Source organism: Chiloscyllium plagiosum, unplaced genomic scaffold, assembly GCF_037043375.1.
Source record: "Chiloscyllium plagiosum isolate Xiang-an unplaced genomic scaffold, Cpla_swu_hap1 HiC_scaffold_2, whole genome shotgun sequence".
In the NCBI taxonomy this organism is placed as follows: Eukaryota; Metazoa; Chordata; class Chondrichthyes; order Orectolobiformes; family Hemiscylliidae; genus Chiloscyllium; species Chiloscyllium plagiosum.
In genome coordinates, this window is record NW_028270140.1 from 29134665 (window position 1) to 29153520 (window position 18856).

The 18856-nt window shown below is 45.4% G+C and overlaps 2 protein-coding genes across 5 annotated transcripts in view; one reads left to right on the forward strand and one right to left on the reverse strand.

Annotated features, from left to right (window-relative positions):
- The window catches only part of ift74 (intraflagellar transport 74), a 126617-nt gene that overhangs the window by 88265 nt on the left and 19496 nt on the right, over positions 1 to 18856 (reverse strand). The gene's annotated exons all lie outside the window — the stretch shown is intronic.
- The window catches only part of LOC122563480 (leucine-rich repeat-containing protein 19-like), a 28805-nt gene that overhangs the window by 6846 nt on the left and 3103 nt on the right, over positions 1 to 18856 (forward strand). For 3 of the 4 annotated variants that reach the window (XM_043717260.2, XM_043717268.2, XM_043717251.2), the window contains 2 exons: positions 17462 to 17828; positions 18146 to 18382. In XM_043717260.2, coding sequence (XP_043573195.2) covers positions 17462 to 17828; positions 18146 to 18382 — 604 coding nt within the window. Of the gene's footprint in view, positions 1 to 10754; positions 10868 to 17461; positions 17829 to 18145; positions 18383 to 18856 lie in introns of all 4 variants that reach the window. The other variant, XM_043717275.2, reaches the window with a different exon arrangement.

The window sequence follows — 18856 nt, forward strand, 5'->3', positions numbered from 1 at the left end:
TAGATTCACACATGTATTGGGACACAATTTTAACCCTTTCACCACATTCCACTGCTTGGCCCAATACATGTGTCGCATTATGATTCACACATGTATTGGGACATAATTTTACACCACATTCCACTGCTTGGCCCAATACATGTGTTACATTATGCCCATATGTATTCTTTCTAACAAGCGCCTACGTACACGCCAAATATACAAGCAAGTCAGGACATTACAGCATGTTAAAATCACCAGGACCGCTACCAGGATCGACAAGGGTGGGAACAGGAATGTCCCCGCAGTGGAGGACATACCACCCAATATGTCCCACCAATGATGAGCTGACTCCACGTCCACTACACGGGCAGCATGTACTACCTCCTGTCCATGTATAAAGGTAGACACCGTAACCTTGGTGACATTGGTTTGATGCTTTCGTAATATCTGCTTAAGCTCCTCGGATCGGTCCAATGCTCGCTTAAACCGATCCAGGGAAATGTTCCAAGGATTCATCAGCACTTTCCACTGCACCTTGGTAAAGTGGCGAGCACTGCTATAAGTGGTCAACAAATAGGTGTGATTCTGCCAGTGCCACTGATAGACATTTGAGAGGCATCCCGAGAACGGTGCTGAGGGAAGCATAGGATGTGGATTATTGGTAGCCACACAGAGCGTGTGTGGCCCAATCTGCCACATCATGTCCCTTGGAGTCTCAACAGTCCATTCGCACAGGGCCGTTCCCTTAGTCAAGCAAGGGTCCCGATACCTGTCCATCAGTAGGCAAGTTTTCCCCTGATCAGTCTGTTCACAAGCGGACAGATCATAGGTAATATTGGTATCTGGGCTAAACCACTGTCCCCTTGTCTTCAGAAAATAATATCCAGAAGATGTAATCACTGGTAATACATAATATCGACAGACCGTAACAGTGTGGGTTACATTCATGGTAACAAAGTATCCGTTACACATAGATGCGTTACACCATGTTCGCTCTGGATGGGTTATCATCCACAATTTCTCAGATACATTCCATAGTCCCCTCCACGCTTGTACATTGGGGGATGTTACCACACGCAAAAAGCGTTCTTTCTGTATTTGAGCATGCAACATTTGAATATGACAGGCAGTCCAATTTAACTGAGCCGTAATGTTCTCAAACAGTTCCTGAGTGGCACCCCAGACATCCAGTTCCCATTGCAGAGATTGTATCATTATTTCAGCCGTCTCTCCTTGAGTCATCATTACGGATGGCATCCACCTTCCAATAGTATGTAGTCCTTGTGAGGTGGCCTGTCCCGTGTTAGATAATTTAGTACGGGTCACCTCAGAGTCAATGGCATTCGAGATACCCATAACAGTTCCTGCGCCTCCCAGCAGGGTGTCGTACCACGCTCGTCGCCGCCTCTTGGTATGACACTCGGGTATGAGGGGCAACTGTACCCGCCAATGAACATCAGTGTGCAGTACCGCCCGGGCCATCTGTTGACAAGTTGACATAATAGGGGCCAACTGTGTTCGATGCGACCGCACGCCCCCCGTGGCTGGCCCGCCCCGCGTGGGGTTTAATAACGCCTCAGACGGGGCGTTCGTCGAGGGCAGTACCATTATTAACCACATGAATCGATGACGATTCCGAATATCGGTGGCATTGCGCAGCCACAGATCTTCCCCCCGAGCTGTGACGCTCCAATGAGTTCCTGTTGTCCCGCATGTCTGGGTGCGTCGGTCCCACAAACACGTCTTGACTTGGGCATTTACCACCAGGGTGCAATTAGGCGGTATGAACGATATGTCATATTTTTCCCCATCCCGGCGCATGTAGCACTGTGCACACGTGTACAATTGACAGTCGCTGGTGAGAGTCAGAACAACGCACTGCTGACCGGGTTCACATGTAAAATTGTCCTGCGTCCGTCGCTGGCTACTGGCCTCCCACCGCACCTCATGGCGGGCGACCGGTACCAGCGTCCAGGCCGTGATACCGATGCCCTGGAGTGGCCATCCGATCGCGAACATCGCCAATAGGAGTCCCCATGACCACCCCATGTTCAAGGCGGAGGGCCAGCCTGCGGGTGCATAGCAATTACAACATTATTTAGGTCTCACGTAAGTAGCACTGGTTCGCCGGGACGTTTGCCCAGGTCGGGTCCCCGGGGTACATAATGGTGACCAGACTGTCCTTCCCCTGTGCTATGATTTCGGCCGGCCTGGGGGGGCCGGTCGTCTGGAGCACCCATACCTTGGCCCCCTTAGTGTCAGTAGACCCAAATCCCCCCGTCCCACGCTCAGTAACCGTAACGGGAGCTCCCGTCTCTTCCACCGTTGTAAGGTTACATGGCTTAATGACCAATTGCGCTATTCTGTCCCCCTTCTGTATCACGTAAGGTTCAGCGGTGTTGTTGACCAGGATCACCCCCAACTCCCCTTGGTAGTCCGCGTCAATTACGCCTGCCATCACATCAATCCCCTTTAGTGACAGTCCCGACCGCGGGAGGATATGCCCATAGGTTCCAGGGGGACAAATCAATCCTAATCCGGTCTTAATCACCGTAGGTTTCTGTTGGATCAAAGTCTGGGCAGTTAGTGCTCGTAGGTCCAGTCCAGCCGAAGCCGGCGTGGCCCTTACGGGAATATCAGCTTCCTCAGCGAATTTCCACATTTTAATAGGCTGAGTCTTTGGGGTATCACATACTCGTATCATCCTATTCAAGGGTGTTACCCCATTTCCTAATGGGCGGTTATTAATTTGTTTCACCACCCGAATTAGTTGCTTCTTCCAACCTGTTAAGTCATTGCAACCTCCTGCTTTTCGTAGTGAGGACTTCAGAAGCCCATTCATTCGTTCTATAAGTCCCGCAGCTTGTGGGTGATAGGGTACATGATAAACCCATTCCACGTGGTTATCGTGACACCACTGCTTTACCGCCCTTCCTGTGAAATGGGAGCCATTGTCACTCTGGACCTGTATGGGCAATCCATAAAATTGTTCAATCAAATCTAAACATCGCAAGGTAGCCTGTTGATTGTTGTGACGACAGGGATGGGCTACCAAAACCCCAGACATAGTGTCCACAGCTGTACATATGTGGTTACATCCTTGTGAGGAGGGTAAGGGACCCACAAAGTCCATTTGCCAGCTCTGTCCCGGACCATCCCCCCGATGGATATGTCCCATCATGTGTTGGGGCACTCCCTGCCGCTGATGTTGACACTGCTCACACTGGTTTACTGCAGTCTTAACATCATCTACCATAAGATCTATTCCTCGGTCTCGAGCCCATTGCAAGGTTCCTTGCACTCCCCAGTGCCCAGCCTTAAGGTGTGCCCATCTAGCTAGGTCCACTGAGGTGCCCCTTTGCACCATCATGGTTCGGACGATACCATCCACATATCGGTTATGTAGAGCTTCCACATCATTTCGAGATGTATGGGCATCTACGTGGGTGATGTATATGACCAGGTATTGAGCTTTCTCCCATATATCTTCCCATAACTGTTTACCCCATACTTCCCTATTCTGGATCATCCACTGATTGGCCTGCCAAGTTGGCATCCATTGTGTCATGCCGTTAACCACTGACCACAAGTCAGAGAACAAACAAACTCCCATGACCCCTGCTTGCATGACTACCATATGCACTGCTTTTAATTCTGCCCACTGACTACTTTTTCCCTCCCCTAATTCTTCTAGGGTAGTGCCTTGTTTTGGGTTAAAGGCGGCAGCTTTCCATCTACGCTGTCCCGCTTTCCATTGGGCTGACCCATCTACGAACCAAGCCGTGGCTTGTTCATCCGGGGTCAGTTCATCATACCGTTTTCCCATCTTAACGGGTGATTCCTTGTATTCAATCACCTCAAACCGTTTTTCCCCTTCCTCAGGGGCCTCCGCCACTTGCTCATGTAGGACTGACACTCCTTTCTGTCCAGTCCGCACTCTCTCCGACACATACCATTTCCATTTAATGATGCTGCTCTCTTGGGCAGTTCCTATTCGGTGGGTAGTGGGGTCACTAAGTACCCACGGAAGAATAGGGATAGCTGTTCTCATGATCACTTCATGTCCAATGGTCAGGGCTTCGGTTTCCACCAAGCCCCAGTAGCATGCTAATAACTGTTTCTCAAAGGGGGTGTACCGTTCCCCTGCCGGGGGTAATTTTCGGGACCAAAATCCCAGTGGCTTACGGGTTCTTCCCTGTTTTTGCCATAAGCTCCAATTGGCATAATCCCCCTGTGCTGAGACTTGCAGTTCTACAGGTCCTGACTGTATCTTTCCCAAGGATACAGCTTGCTGTATCGCTTGCTTGGCCATTTCAAATGCAGTTTGATGGACCTCCGTCCATTCGAACGCTGCCTTTTTCCTCGTAACTCGATACAAAGGTTTTAAAATTTGTCCTAAATGGGGAATATGCTGTCTCCAGAATCCGAATAACCCAATAAATTGCTGCACGTCCTTCTGGGTGTGAGGGACGGCAAAGACCTGAATCTTATTTTTAGCTTTCGCAGTGATTTCCCTTTCCCCCTTGTTCCACACGATTCCTAAGAATTTTACCGTTTGTGAGGGACCCTGGATTTTGGCTGGGTTGATCTCCCACCCATATCCTCGCATATGTTGAACCAGTTGGTCCAGCAATTCCTGAACCTGCTTCTGACTTGTCCCCTGTATCATCATATCGTCAATATAGTGCGAGATCATCACTTCGTCAGGCACTTTAAAGGCAGCCAAGTGTTCTGCAACAATCCGGTGGCAGATAGTAGGGCTATGCAGATATCCTTGGGGCAATCGCGTGAACGTGAATTGTCTACCCTCCCAAGTGAATGCGAACTGTTCCTGCCTATCTTCGGGAATAGGAATTGTGAAGAAGGCATTAGCCAAATCAATTACTCCGTACCACACCCCTGGATGATGTTGGATTCGTCCTATAATAGTGACGGCATCCGGGACCGCTGCCGTCAAGGCCGGAGTGTGACGGTTTAGTTGCCGATAATCTACCGTCATCCGCCATGACCCATCGGCTTTATGTACGGGCCATAAGGGGTTATTCCACGCCGTGGTGCATGTCCTAAGCACTCCCGCTTCCAAATAATCCTTAATTGTGGCGGATATTTCTTTATGTCCGCCGGGAATCCTATACTGTCTAAGACTTATTACGCGATCGGCGATCGGGATGGGGAAGGGGTCCATTTTAACCTTTCCCACTAACACCGTCCTACAGCGCAAAGCCATTTTCGTGATTCCAAATTCAAACTTCCCTTGTTGGAGGTGAAGTGTTAAACCGGCCAGAATGTCCATTCCCAGGATCCATTCTCTAACCGGTGTAATGATAATTGAATAAGTTTTAATGGGCATTGTACCTATCTTTAGGGGCAATTGTACTGTTTTTCCTTCAATCAGATTACCTCCCAGCCCAACCAGCGTGACTGGGGTTCCTTTAAACTTATGGGGCGTCCCATAGATTAAGGTGGCCTCCGCCCCTGTGTCCACTAGAGCCATAACGGTTTGGACGGATTTGCGCCAATAGATAGTCAATGATACATGAGGTCGAATGTCATCTGCTGACCATTGGCTCGTTCGTGGGCAAACCCTTGGGGCTTGGCCCGATTCCTATTGTTCCTCCCATTCATCTTCCCCAGACAGCACTGGGTAAAGACGTTTGCCTCGCCCTTCTTTGTTCTTGCCTTTCTTACTAGGTTTCCGGCCACGCCTATCCACTTTATAACACTCTCGGAGGGGAGGCCGTACTTCCTCCTCCTCCTCGTCCTCCGAGGATTCCCACCGCTGGGAAGTGGAAGTTCTACCCCTTCGAGGCTCATTAACAACCGGACCCCGTGTCTGACATTTTTGTGTTAGTAATTCCACTAGGTCTTCCATAGTGGGTCGGGACTCCGTCTCTACCCGGGACACCTTCAGTCCCTTTCGTCTGCATAAGTCTTTTAATTCCGGTGTAGGTAGGCCATCAATCTCCGATGCTGGGACCTGCGCCCGTATCAAAGCTTGCCACAAAGCACGCCGTGAGGGGCCTTGGTTACTTCCTTGATTAGGGTTTACTTTTCCCCCTGCCCGAGCCTCAGGGCGACGCCCCTCCGTGCCCCCCTGAGAAGCACGGGTTGTGGGTCCCCAATCCCCCAAACCACCCATCTCCCTCATCATACTACGGGCATCTCCTAGGGTTTCTCCCCGTCCACTCAACATTATGGTTAATAACAGTGGTTTATAATGGGGGGGGGCAGTCTTCACTAGGTGGTCTCTAGTCTGTCTACTAACATTTGTGTTATCTACCTCGTCCAGCACTCCCAGCAACAGGGCATCCCGCACACACAAACGGGTTAGCCTCTGAACCCCTTCCTTAATTGTTGTCCAAGTTCCTTCCAAGGGGGGCCAATCGGACGGGAAGGGATACTGTTCGGCCACTGCCCTGGCATACATCCCAAATAAGGTCCCCATACTGCGATCTATTACCATATCCTTGGCTTGTCTGCGGTACCCCAGGTCTATGGCAGCATCCTTTGCTAATCCACCAAACTTGGGAGCATCCTGATAGTCTACCTGCACTTGTTGCCCCCCTTCCTCGAGGAGCCGAATTAGCCATAGCTCTAACGGCTCCCCAGGATTACGTCGGGTTTTCTGGGTGATAAACAGCACCTCATCGGTAGTGAAGTCTTCCGTTAATTCAGAGAATTCTGCAGGAGGCTGAGCCCGCGGTAATTCATGCATAATTGCCTCCCCTTGTTCATTCCGTATAGGGTTTCCTTCCTCATCTAACATTACCTCCCGTTGCACTGGGAGACGTCTCTGAACCTGCTTTCTCCTAACCACTGGTTTAGCTTGGAGTACGGGTGGGTCCTCTTCGTACTGATCATCTGAATCTCCCCAAATGTTCCCATCCCAATGATCAATATCCCACCGATCCCCGTTATTTAACTGGGCTACAAACGCCCGTACTTGTACCGGGTCCGGGGTTCGAGGGACCTTCCTTTTCTCTTTCCGTTTCTTAGCAGACAGATACATAATAGTTCGTCCTGCTAGTTCAGTTAATGCTGTCAATTCAGCTTTTAACTTCATAATTTCCTGCCTCAACATAGAGGCATCTCCCGAACTGAGTCCCTGCTCATGTTTCAGGAGGGCTAATTCTGCTTCAGCTTTTTGGCGCTTGTCTGACTGTTGTCTACAAGCCGCCGCACAGGCCCACATCCTCCGCTGTACCCCAGGCAAGGGGTTCTTCGGCAGGACTGGGATCCTCTCAAGGGTGGACAGCAGCGACCCTGGGGTTCCTACGCCCTCGGCCTCCCAGTTCTCCGATCGCCCCCCACCATTTCTCAAACAAACTGCCACGCCATGCCACGGTCCATGCCATCCCGGGACGGTCGGGACCTCCACAGTTTGTTCCTCTGGTTTCGTAGCCTTTTTCCAAAACATTGTTCTGTATCAAAATCTTTCCTCAATTGCGATTGATCCTGCCGGCTACGCCAAAATGTTTTAAAAAATTCTCAAGGTCAAGGACCAGGCTCGCAGGAAAGTAGTCTGACACAGAACAAACAGCCAAGAGGCGAGTCTGCTAGAATATAAGTGTTTTATTCCCCGCAGCGTCGCCACAACCAGGTCTCGTACTTACAACGGGTCTGGTTTATACTCACTCTACGTGTTACCGGAACTGGGAGCCGTCAGTTCTCGTAGAGCGGTTGCCAACAACCCACGCTCGGCGGTTAAACGCAACCCCGGAGCAGACTCTACCGAACTGGAGACTTTTCCAGCTGATATACTCTTTTCCAGATATAAACATTCATGTGAACAGCAGAGCAAGGCTAAAAAACACATTCCATTCTGGTTACATACAGATAAGAAGATTCACACGGGAAGGTGTATAATAAGATTCACACGGGACTAAGCGACACCTTCCATTTTCGGTTAGATTCACACATCTATTGGGACACAATTTTAACCCTTTCACCACACACCCCAGCCTCACACTACTGTGGTTGACTCTTAACTACCCTCTGGAATGGACAAGAAATGCTGGACTAGCAAGCGATGTCCCAAGTCTGATGAAAAAATAAAAAAGCCAAGGGTGCCTTATTTACTCAGGACATTTGCCTTACTATTTTTGCCACCAACTAATAGTAGCACCTTAAGAGGTCAAGGAGAAAGGGAGGACTGCAGATGCTGAAGATCAGAGCTGAAAATGTGTTGCTGGAAAAGCGCAGCAGGTCAGGCAGCATCCAAGGAACAGGAGAATCGACGTTTCGGGCATGATTCCTGAAGAAGGGCTTATGCCTGAATCGTCAATTCTCCTGTTCCTTGGATGCTGCCTGACCTGCTGCGCTTTTCCAGCAACACATTTTCAGCTATAAGAGGTCAACACAATATTATGGAGTTGCTGGCTTTCTCCTCAGACTACAGTATCATCCAGTCAGCAATTCAAAAAAGACATCTTTGAGGACAGATAATGAGAGTCCAGAGATGGTATATTCCTGTAAGGGTGAAAGGGAAGGTTGGTAGCTGTAGGGAAAGCTGGATGACTAAATAAATTGAAGGTTTGGTTAAGAAAAAGAAGTAAACATATGTTAGGTACAGACAAGATAGATCAAATGAATCCTTAGAAGAGTATAAAGGCAGTAGGAGTATACTTAATAGGGAAATTAGGAGGGCAAAAAGACGACATGAGATAGCTTTGGCAAATAGAGTTAAAGAGAATCCAAAGGGTTTTTACATATACATTAAGGACAAAAGAACAACTGGGGAGAGAATAGGGCCCCTCAAAGATCAGCAAGGCTGCCTTTGTGTGGAGCCACAGCAGATGGGGCAGATACTAAATGAGTATTCTGCATCAGTGTTTACTGTGGAAAGGACATGGCAGATATAGAATATAGAAGGTGACATCTTGAAAAATGTCCATATTACAGAGGAGGAAGTGCTGGAAATCTTGAAACACATGAAAGTGGATAAATCCCCAGGACCTGATCAAGTGTACCTTAGAACTCTGTGGGAAGCTAGGGAAGTGATTGCTGGGCCTCTTACTGAGATATTTGCATCATCGATAGTTACAGGTGAGGTGGCGGATGACTGGAGATTGGGTAGCGTGGTGTCACTGTTTAAGGGGACTAAGGACAAGCCAGGGAACTATACAACAGCGAGCTTGACATCGGTGGTGGGCAAGTTGGTTGGAGGGAATCCTGAGGGACGGGATGTATAGTATTTGGAAAGACAAGGACTGATTAGGGATAGTCAACATGATTTTATGCGTGGAACATCATGTCTCACAAACTTGATTGAGTTTTTTGAAGAAGTAACAAAGAGGATTGATGAGGGCAGAGTGGTGGATTTGATCTAGACGGACTTCAGTAAGGCATTTAACAAGGTTCCCCATGGGAGACTGGTTAGCAAGGTTAGATGTCATGGTATAAAAGGAGAATTAGCCATATGGATATAGAAGTGGCATAAAGGTGGTGGAGGAGGGTTGTATTTCAGACTGGATGCCTGTGACCAGTAGAGTGCCACAAGGATTGGTGCTGGGTCCACTACTTTTCATCATTTATATAAATGTTTTGGATGTAAGCAGAAGAGGTATAGTTAGTAAGTTTGCAGATGACACTAAAATTGGAGGTGTACTGGACAGCAAAGAAGGTTATCTCAGTTTACATCGGGCTCTTGATCAGATGGAGTTAATTTTAGATAAATGTGAGGTGCTGCATTTTGGGAAAGCAAATCTTAGCAGGACTTATACATTTAATGGTAAGGTCGTTGCTGAACGAAGAGACCTTGGAGTGCAGGTTCATAGCTCCTTGAGAGTGGAGTTGCAGGTAGATACGATAATGAAGGTGGCGTTTGGTATGCTTTCCTTTATTGGCCAGAGTATTGAGTACAGGAGTTGGGAGGTCATGTGCAGCTGTACAGGACATTGGTTAGGTCATTTTTGGAATATTGTGTGCAATTCTGGTCTCCTTCCTATCAGAAGGATGTTGTGAAACTTGAAAAGGTTCAGAAAAGATTTAGAGGATGTTACCAGGGTTGGAGGATTTGAGCTATAAGGGAGAGGTTGAATAGGCTGGGGCTGTTTTCCCTGGAGCGTCGGAGGCTGAGAGGCTTATAAAATCATGAGGGCACGGATACGATAAATAGACAAAGTCTCTTCCCTGGGGTGGGGGAGTCCAGAACTTGAGGACATAGTTTTAGGGTGAGAGAGGAAAGATATAAAAGAGACCCAAGAGCCAACTTTTTCACGCAAAGGGTGGTATGTGTATGGAATGACCTACCAGAAGAAGTGGCGGAAGGTGGTACAATTGCAACATTTAAAAGTCTTCTGGATGGGTATATGGATAGGAAGGATTTGGAGGGATATGGGCCGGGTGCTTGCAGGTGGCACTAGTTTGGGTTGGGATATCTGGTCAGCATGGACAAATTCGACCAAAGGGTCTGTTTATGTGCTGTATATCTCTACGACTCCATGAATAAACAAGGTCAAATATATCAATAGAGTGAACATTTCAGTTAATCTCTCAGTCCCAGTATATCATTACAAGAATTCCAAAAATTAGTGCCCAATACTAACCATCAATGATCTTCCCTCCATCATAAGTCTAGGAGTGGAGATGTCCACTGGTGATTGCAAAATGTTCAGCACCTTTTGTGATTCCTCAGATACTGAAACAATCTGGGTGTACAGGGACACGATTCAAGCTTGGCCAAGTGCCATATGTGTTATACAAGTGCAAGGCAATGACTATCTCAGATAGTTTAACCACATCCTCCTAATATTCAATGGCTTCACCACCAGGGATTACTTCACTAACATCCTGAGGGTTACCATTGACGAGAAATTGAACTACACCAGTCATAAAAATACTGTGGCCACCACAGTCATAATGGAATTCTGGTGTCACTACCTGGGTGAGTATTTATTGCTTATTCCTAATTGCCCAGAGGGCAGTTAATAATCAATTACATGAAGGCTGGATAAGGTAGAAATGAAAGATTCTATTCTCCAATAAACCAGATGGATCTTTCTGATAATCTCTATGGTCACCAGAAGGCAACAGCGCAAAAACAACATGTAGTAGGTATTGATTTTAGGTGTAGCTCAAGTAATGCCAAAATTCAATAATTTCCTTGAAGGTTTAAGTAATTAACGTTTTCATACTTAGTTAATTAAATAACATTTACTGCTTTCTTTAGTGAACTCCTGACTGGGCTCCTGCTATATTCTAACTAATGACAAATATGCAACTTACAAATCACAGTTAGAGCAAAACTTTCTTTTACTCTATTTTGTATATATGTTCTCAGCCTGAGATGACACAATGTAGCTCCATATTGCATTGTTTTAGATAGGTAAGTCAGTATCCTTTTTTATTTGCCTGTAGTATGATCAAGTGAGGTGCAGGGTTTAACTGGAATTCTGGGCAACTTTGGATGGAACACTGCAAGGACCATGAACATGAATCAGCTTCAAATGGCATTGTGGTCCTTTCATGCCTCCTCTACTAGCTATTTCCTTACAAGTACACATGAATAGGCATATAAATATGGCAACATTTTCGCATTTCTTTGCAATAGGCTTTATAGCTCTTCTCATTTAAACTGACATTTCTCACTTGAACATCAATTTTGCTACAAATTTGACTTTTTTTTGGTTATATTTGAGGGGCTCAATTACCTCCTATTAACATTTAAGCTAATCAAAGGAACTAATCGGTCACTCACTAGCTATTCACTGAAAAAAAAAACAATCTACAAACCAAACATTGTAAGTGAAATAACTCCACAGAGGCTGGCATCCTGTGACCAAGTCAGTCTTTATTTACATGTGGCAAGTCATGGCATTGATCCAGTTCCCTCAGGGCCAGCTCTCAGTGTGAACACGATGTCTAACAGCCCTGTTCTTATCTGTCAGCAAGGGCTCCTTGCTTGGACCAGATCAACAGGCCCAATCAGGGAATCCATATTCTCTGAGGTCCATGTAGCTGATCTGGTTACAGTCACTATATTCCTCCCCCTTTGCATCTGAGGACATAGGCCAATTCTTTTTTTTGTAGGTCCTCCTAGGGCATCTTAACCCTGGGTCAGGTTCCTCCAACCTAGCCTCTGCTACGAGTGGCATGTAATGCACAGTAGCTTGCCTGATGCACCTGAAGGTATCTTCAACACTTGAACCCACAGGTTCACGAACACTTGGAAAGGAACCAGGCACATTTTCTTCCTGCATTGTTTTTGAGATTGCAACTTTCATATGGTCCACGTTCTTGTTCAGGACTGTTGCATTTTGCCAAACCTTATCCGTAACTGTACCTGACCTTGCATCGGCCACGCCTCTTACCCATGCAGCTCATTCCCATGGTTCCTACACCAAAACTTTGTCCCCTGAAGTAAACTGTTTCCCTCACTTAGTGGACTCCCGTCCAGCATTAGCATTCCTGATGCCGTTTCACCCTACCTTCCAGATCTGGGTAGATCAGATTTAACCTGGTGCGGAGACTTCTCATTAGCAATCTACTGGAGCTATCTCTGTAGCTCATGAGGGGTAGTCCTATAATCAAAGAAACCAGGACAGTCTGAAATAGAGTGAAAATGTAGGCTGTTCCTTTAAAATTGCCTTCAAAGTTTGGAGTTGTCTATACCATGCAATTTTAGGAAATACTTAAAACTCTTGCTTAGAAACCATGTTGTTATCTGTGACCAACACTTGCGGAAATTCTGTTTCTACAAAAGAGGTGTGCAGGTTTTCCTATCATCACCCCCCAGTGTTTAATGAATGAACTCTATTCATGTCTAGCCACACTGAGTGGGCATCCACAATGACTAAGAACATTAAGACCATGAAAGGACCTGCGTAGCCAAAGTGTAACCAAGTCAAGGGTTTCCCCAGCCATTCCCACGAATGTGGGGAACTGTTGGCGGTAATTCTTGTCCTTGTTGGCACATTGGGCACTACTGAACAACACGGCTATGTCTGCACCCAATCCTGGTCACCAGACATAACTTCTCACCAATATTTTCATTTTGGAAACCCTGGATGACTCTGGTGGATTATACCTCTTCCCACCCTACCTCCTGCAAAAATGCCCAATTCCTCTGCCTCCACCTTATCTGCTCCCAGGAGGACCGGTTCCACCACAGAACACACCAGATGGCCTCCTTCTTTAGAGACCGCAATTTCTCTTCCCACGTGGTTAAAGATGCCCTCCAATGCATCTCATCCACATCCCACCCCTCCGCCCTCAAACCTCACCCCTCCAACTGTAACAAGGACAGAACCCCCCTGGGGCTCACCTTCCACCATACCAACCTTCGCATAAACCACATCATCCGACGACATTTCCACCACCTCCAAACGGACCCCACCACAAGGGATATATTTCCCTCCCCACCCATTTCCGCTTTCCGCAAAGACAGTTCTCTCAGTGACTACGTGGTCAAGTCCACACCCCCCAACAACCCATCTTCCTTTCCTGGCACCCTCCCCTGCCACCGCAGAAATTGCAAAACCTGCACCCACACCTCCTCCCTCACCTCCAATCAAGGCCCCAAAGGTGCCTTCCACATCCATCAAAGTTCACCTGCACATCCACCAATATCATTTATTGTATCCGTTGCTCCCAATGCAGTCTCCTCTACATTGGGGAGACTGGACGCCTCCTAGCAAAGCGCTTTAGGGAACATCTCCCCAGTCAACCCCACCGCCCTATGGCCCAACATTTCAACTCCCCCTCCCACTCTGCCGAGGACATGCAGGCCCTGGGCCTCCTCCACCGCCGCTCCCTCACCACCGACGCCTGGAGGAAGAACGCTTCATCTTCCGCCTCGGAACACTTCAACCTCATGGCATCAATGTGGATTTCACCAGTTTCCTCATTTCCCCTTCCCCCACCTCACCCCAGCTCCAACCTTCCAGCTCAGCACCGCCCTCATGCCCTGTCCTACCTGCCTATCTTCCTTTCCATCTATCCACTCCACCCTCCTCTCTGACCTATCACCTCCATCCCCACCCCCATTCACCTTTTGTACTCTATGCTACTTTCTCCCCACCCCCACCCCCCTCTCATTTATCTCTCCACTCTGCAGGCATCCTGCCTCTATTCCTGATGAAGGGCTTTTGCCCGAAACATCGATTTTCTGCTCCTTGGTTCTGCCTGACCTGCTGGGCTTTTCCAGCACCACTCTAATCTAGATCCTGGTGGAGTTCAGCCAGTATCGGGTGGCGACCTTTTCTTGGGACAATCACTCCCATGATATACAGTCCATATTGTGATCTGGTCTCTCAGTGTCCGAAATGTTTTAATTCTGGTTGTGAAGGCCCTTTGGTTTTTCCCATCATCACCAACTATTTTAGTTTTGTCAGGACTGGATCTTCCTGCGTCCAAAGTCTGATAGTCAACTGTGACTGAAAATGTGTCCAGAAAATGTAAAACCATTACGGACTCTTCCAGTGATGGAACCACCAACGCCAGCGGGAAATGGTTCAATGCATCTGCATTTGCTACTTGGCCCAGAGAGTGTTCCAACTTGTAATCATGTGCACTTAGTATTAGAGCACACTGCATAACCTCCCTCAACTCAATACATGTAGACGATTGAAGGCCACCAATTTGACTGGGATAACGCAAATCCTAGAACAAGCTAACCAGAGACATGCACAGGAAATTGTAGAGGCCTGGTTTTTAACCCAGAAGGCTATCAACAAGCATGTAGAAACAGACCCCATACAGAAATCACTACAGAGAAAAATTGGAAATGGTAACACACTGATGAGGTTACCTAGCAAGGCAGTGAAAATATCTGCATGACCATCTACCAGCTTGGCGAGCAAACCAACAGCCGATTTCTTCGCTTTCCAGCCTTCTGGTTTCTGCCTGTACTTTTGTTGTAAGGCAAATGTCACTGGTCAGGCCTTGTAGAATTGTGAAATTGCTTCCTGATCAACATGGAAGGGGACCTTACCTCCTTTAATAGTACCTAGACCTTCCTAAAAAAAACCTTAGAGTATTTAATAAAGACTTCACTCAGGCAGCCATTTACTAATCAATACATGTTGAACCCAATCAAGTTGAATTTTCTCAATTAATTTTGTCCCATCAAGCTTGGCCTGTGCCTTTTACTACAATCAGTGGTAACTGAACCAGCAGCTTCTCAGGAGTTGTACCCTCAATCTGTAAAGGTTCTCAGTCTAGCCGAGGTCTTGGTAAAACCTAAATGTGGGTGTCCAGAGCAAATTTTATTGAAGACTGTGTCTGCAATCACTGAAAACGCCTTACTCGTATTGGCCTCCATTAGAAGTCGTTGACCATTCAACCAGATGTTTATTTTGATTGGTTCTGATTTGGATGTTGTTACGTAATTTAACTGTTCCAAACTAGATGTAGTGGACTTTCCTGCATTCTCCTGGATACCAGCCTATGAGTTCTCTTTCTTTAATTCAGGTCTGGGGGACTCTGTTGCTGTCTCAAGCCTGCATACCTTCAGCAACTACAATGTTGCTGGCCCAAATCCTGAATAAATTTTTAATTGTTTGGCTGATGCTTGGCTTTGTTCTGGGGTTTTGCTGTGGGAAGACCTTGAGTCCCTCTCAATGTCCTGAGTGAGGCTATACAGTTGCCTCCACTCAAGTGGTGTTTCCCAAGCTCAGTCAGATTAGCGAGAATGTCCAATTCCATCAGAATACGCACACTGCAACTCATATGCTCCATTTGCTGCATTTTCCAAAGATAAAGCCAGTTGTAATGCCTGCTTGAGTCCAGTTGGGCTTTAGGTAGTATGCACTTTTGCAAGGTTACACCATTAATCCCACATGCAAAATGATCTATTAACATCTCATTAAGGGTTAAACCAAAATTACATGACTCTGCCAGTCATCTCACTCTAGTCAAAATCCCGATACAGATTCCCTGGTTCTCGAATTGCCGAGTAAAACCGAAAGCATCTCAGAATTAGAGGAGGCTTGGAGCTGTAATATTCATTAACTAAACACATCAAATGTTGAAAGGTTTTAGTACCTGGTGCCTCAGGGATAGTTAGGCTCCTAATAACTAAAAAAAAGCTGCAGGTCCACAAGCAGTCAGGAGATTACTCATTGTTTTTCATCTACTCCAATAACATTGCTTGGAAAAGAATAATGCATACTTTCCACATACTGGGCCCAGTCTTCGACAGCAGGATTGAACAAGCCAAGCTTCCCAAATAACAGCAAATTGTCAGAAATGTTTATCCCAACTCAAAAACAACTGCTGTGAGTGAATTTATTCAGGAACATGCTTTTCTCTCATCACCACTGAACCAACTCCACAGAGGCCAGTATCCTATCACCAAGTCAGCCTTTATTTATATGTGGATTGTCACTGACACTGACCAGCTCCCTCAGAGCAGACTTTCAGAATGAAAAGGACGTCCAACACTTCTGTTTTTATCTGTCAAGACAGGGCTCCTTAATTGCATCAGGTCAACAAGCCCAATCAAGGAACTCATTCTATGAGGTTCATATGGCTAACCTCTTTCCAATCACCATAGTAAGCAAATCAGAAGTACATTTTTTAAACAAAGTTTCACTGAATGAATTACATCCAAAAAAGCACAAAAGTACAATTTTTAGGCTTTCAGCTTGCTATCAACGCTTAGCAATATTGTTTGAAATTTGAAATATTGTTTCATTATCCTGTCAATAAACAATGTGCCCACCATGGATAGACCCACAAAAAGTAAAATGGCTTGGAACTGAAATTACACTCCCCAAAATATTCAAGCACCCTCACATGTTATTTTGAGTACCTAATAACTACTGATTTTAATCACTCCAACACTGTAATTATGCCTTCAGCTACTTAGTCCCCAAGCTCTCAAATTCCCTCCTTGAATTTCTCCATCTCTATATTAAACTCTACACCTTCAAAAAGGTCCTTAGAACTTCGGTCAAGATTTTGGAAATTAATGCAAATATCACAATAAGCAACTTGGTGCCAAATTTTATTTCAGAATATCTACAAATTGCTCATTTCACTATATTTGAGGAATACATCTTATTCTAAAAACATCTTAAAATTTGATGAAAATAAAGCAGTTTTGAAGTTAGATGTCAGCAATAAGATTTGGTATTTTTTGGGTGCAATCTCATTCCAAAGATTGAGCACAAAATCCAGTGTTGCGCTGGCAGAGTATTGCACTGTTCAAGCTGTCAGCATTTTGGGCAAAACACTAAATTAAGCCTCTCATCCGGCAGACGTGAGAGATCCACTGACACAGTTTTGAAGAAGAGCAGGTGTCCCGACCAATATTTATCCCTTAATTAATCTTACAAGAAACAGACTTTCTGGTCTTTATTGCTATTTGTTGGTGATTTTGTGCATATATCCTATTTTACAACAATGATGACACTTCAAAAACAAGTGCAAAGTGTTTCTAGACATTCAGTTGAGAGAGGTTCTATTGCAATATTGCACTTTCTTTCCTTCAGCTGAATGTGAACAATCACCTGAATCACTTCTTATTTTTCTGCAGTGTGATTACAGTGGAAAGAATTTGTCATCGATTCCGCATGATCTGCCTGCAAACACAACAAAGCTGAATCTAATGAACAACAAGATTTCTTTAACTCTTCATGATATTCAAATTCTTTCAAATTTAACCCAGCTTAAAGAACTGTATCTTGGATACAATCTCATCTGCAATTTAATTTCAGGAGCGTTCAATAATTTTAAAAAGTTGGCTATACTGGAACTACACAATAACTGCCTCACGCATGTTGACAGGGATGTTCTGCAACCTCTGAATTTATCATGTTTAACTCTATATGGAAATCAATGGAACTGTAGTTGTGGCTTTCTTGGTTTCCAGAGGTGGCTTAATGAGTCACAAGTACACTTAGGTGAGTTCATCTCCCAAACTGATAGGTTTGCATAAATTTCTTATTGTAACAATATTCATGAATGATTAATGTTGCTAGGAAATTACAAGTTTCTTTATAAAGTTTAAAAGTTTATAGTCAGTAAGATTACTGCAGTGAATGTTTTTTTTTAATTACTGATGGGAACCTAAAGCTGTAGGGACGGGCAATGATGACCATGTCCAATGAGTGAATAAAAACAAAATTATCAATGTAAATTATTTGAACAGGAAATCAGTATGACAAACAGGAACTTAAGAATTGTGTGTTTGGAAAGTTATATCTTATTTCAACCGCAGGTAATGCGAACATCACAACATGTGAAGCCCCTGAAGATATGCAATTCCACACTATTGAAGAAGCTTTTATAAAGAGGAATGGATGTTTTTCAGTTTCCAGCTTAACATCATCTCCAGATAACTCAAATGTCAAAAGTACATTAGACACAATCTTTTCGGAAAAGATGCAGAGTGCAGCAATGCGAATTCCAACTGTGGCTGGACAAAATAACACCATGAATCAAACAAATGGCTCAGGTACTACAGCATTTTATGTCAGATGTCCATGTTTCTGACAAGTATCAAGAGAAATTATGGTGCAACACAGTACTTCATGAAATTTTTGATAGAAAGACATCAAGCAATATTTCATGGTACACTATGCTATACATGGAGTGACTGGTGCAAATTGTCAAAAACAGCCTCATCGTGATGCAGGTTCAGAGCAGTAGTGGTCAAAAGCTGAGCATCTTTTTATTTTATCCTTACAGGTGCCTTTGTTGATTTTACTGTTTGTTGGTTAGTTTAACTTTGCAGTAATAATGAAGTCACTGGACGTTCAAACAAGTAGTTTATTATATATCAATCAACTACATATATAATGAGGTATCATTTTGTTGAGGCCATAATAATTGACTCTCATCTCAATTTTGTGTCCACCTGACTCACTATTATAGAAGCTGCTATTTACATAGTCCTATTCATTAATCACACACATTTTAATATTACAGA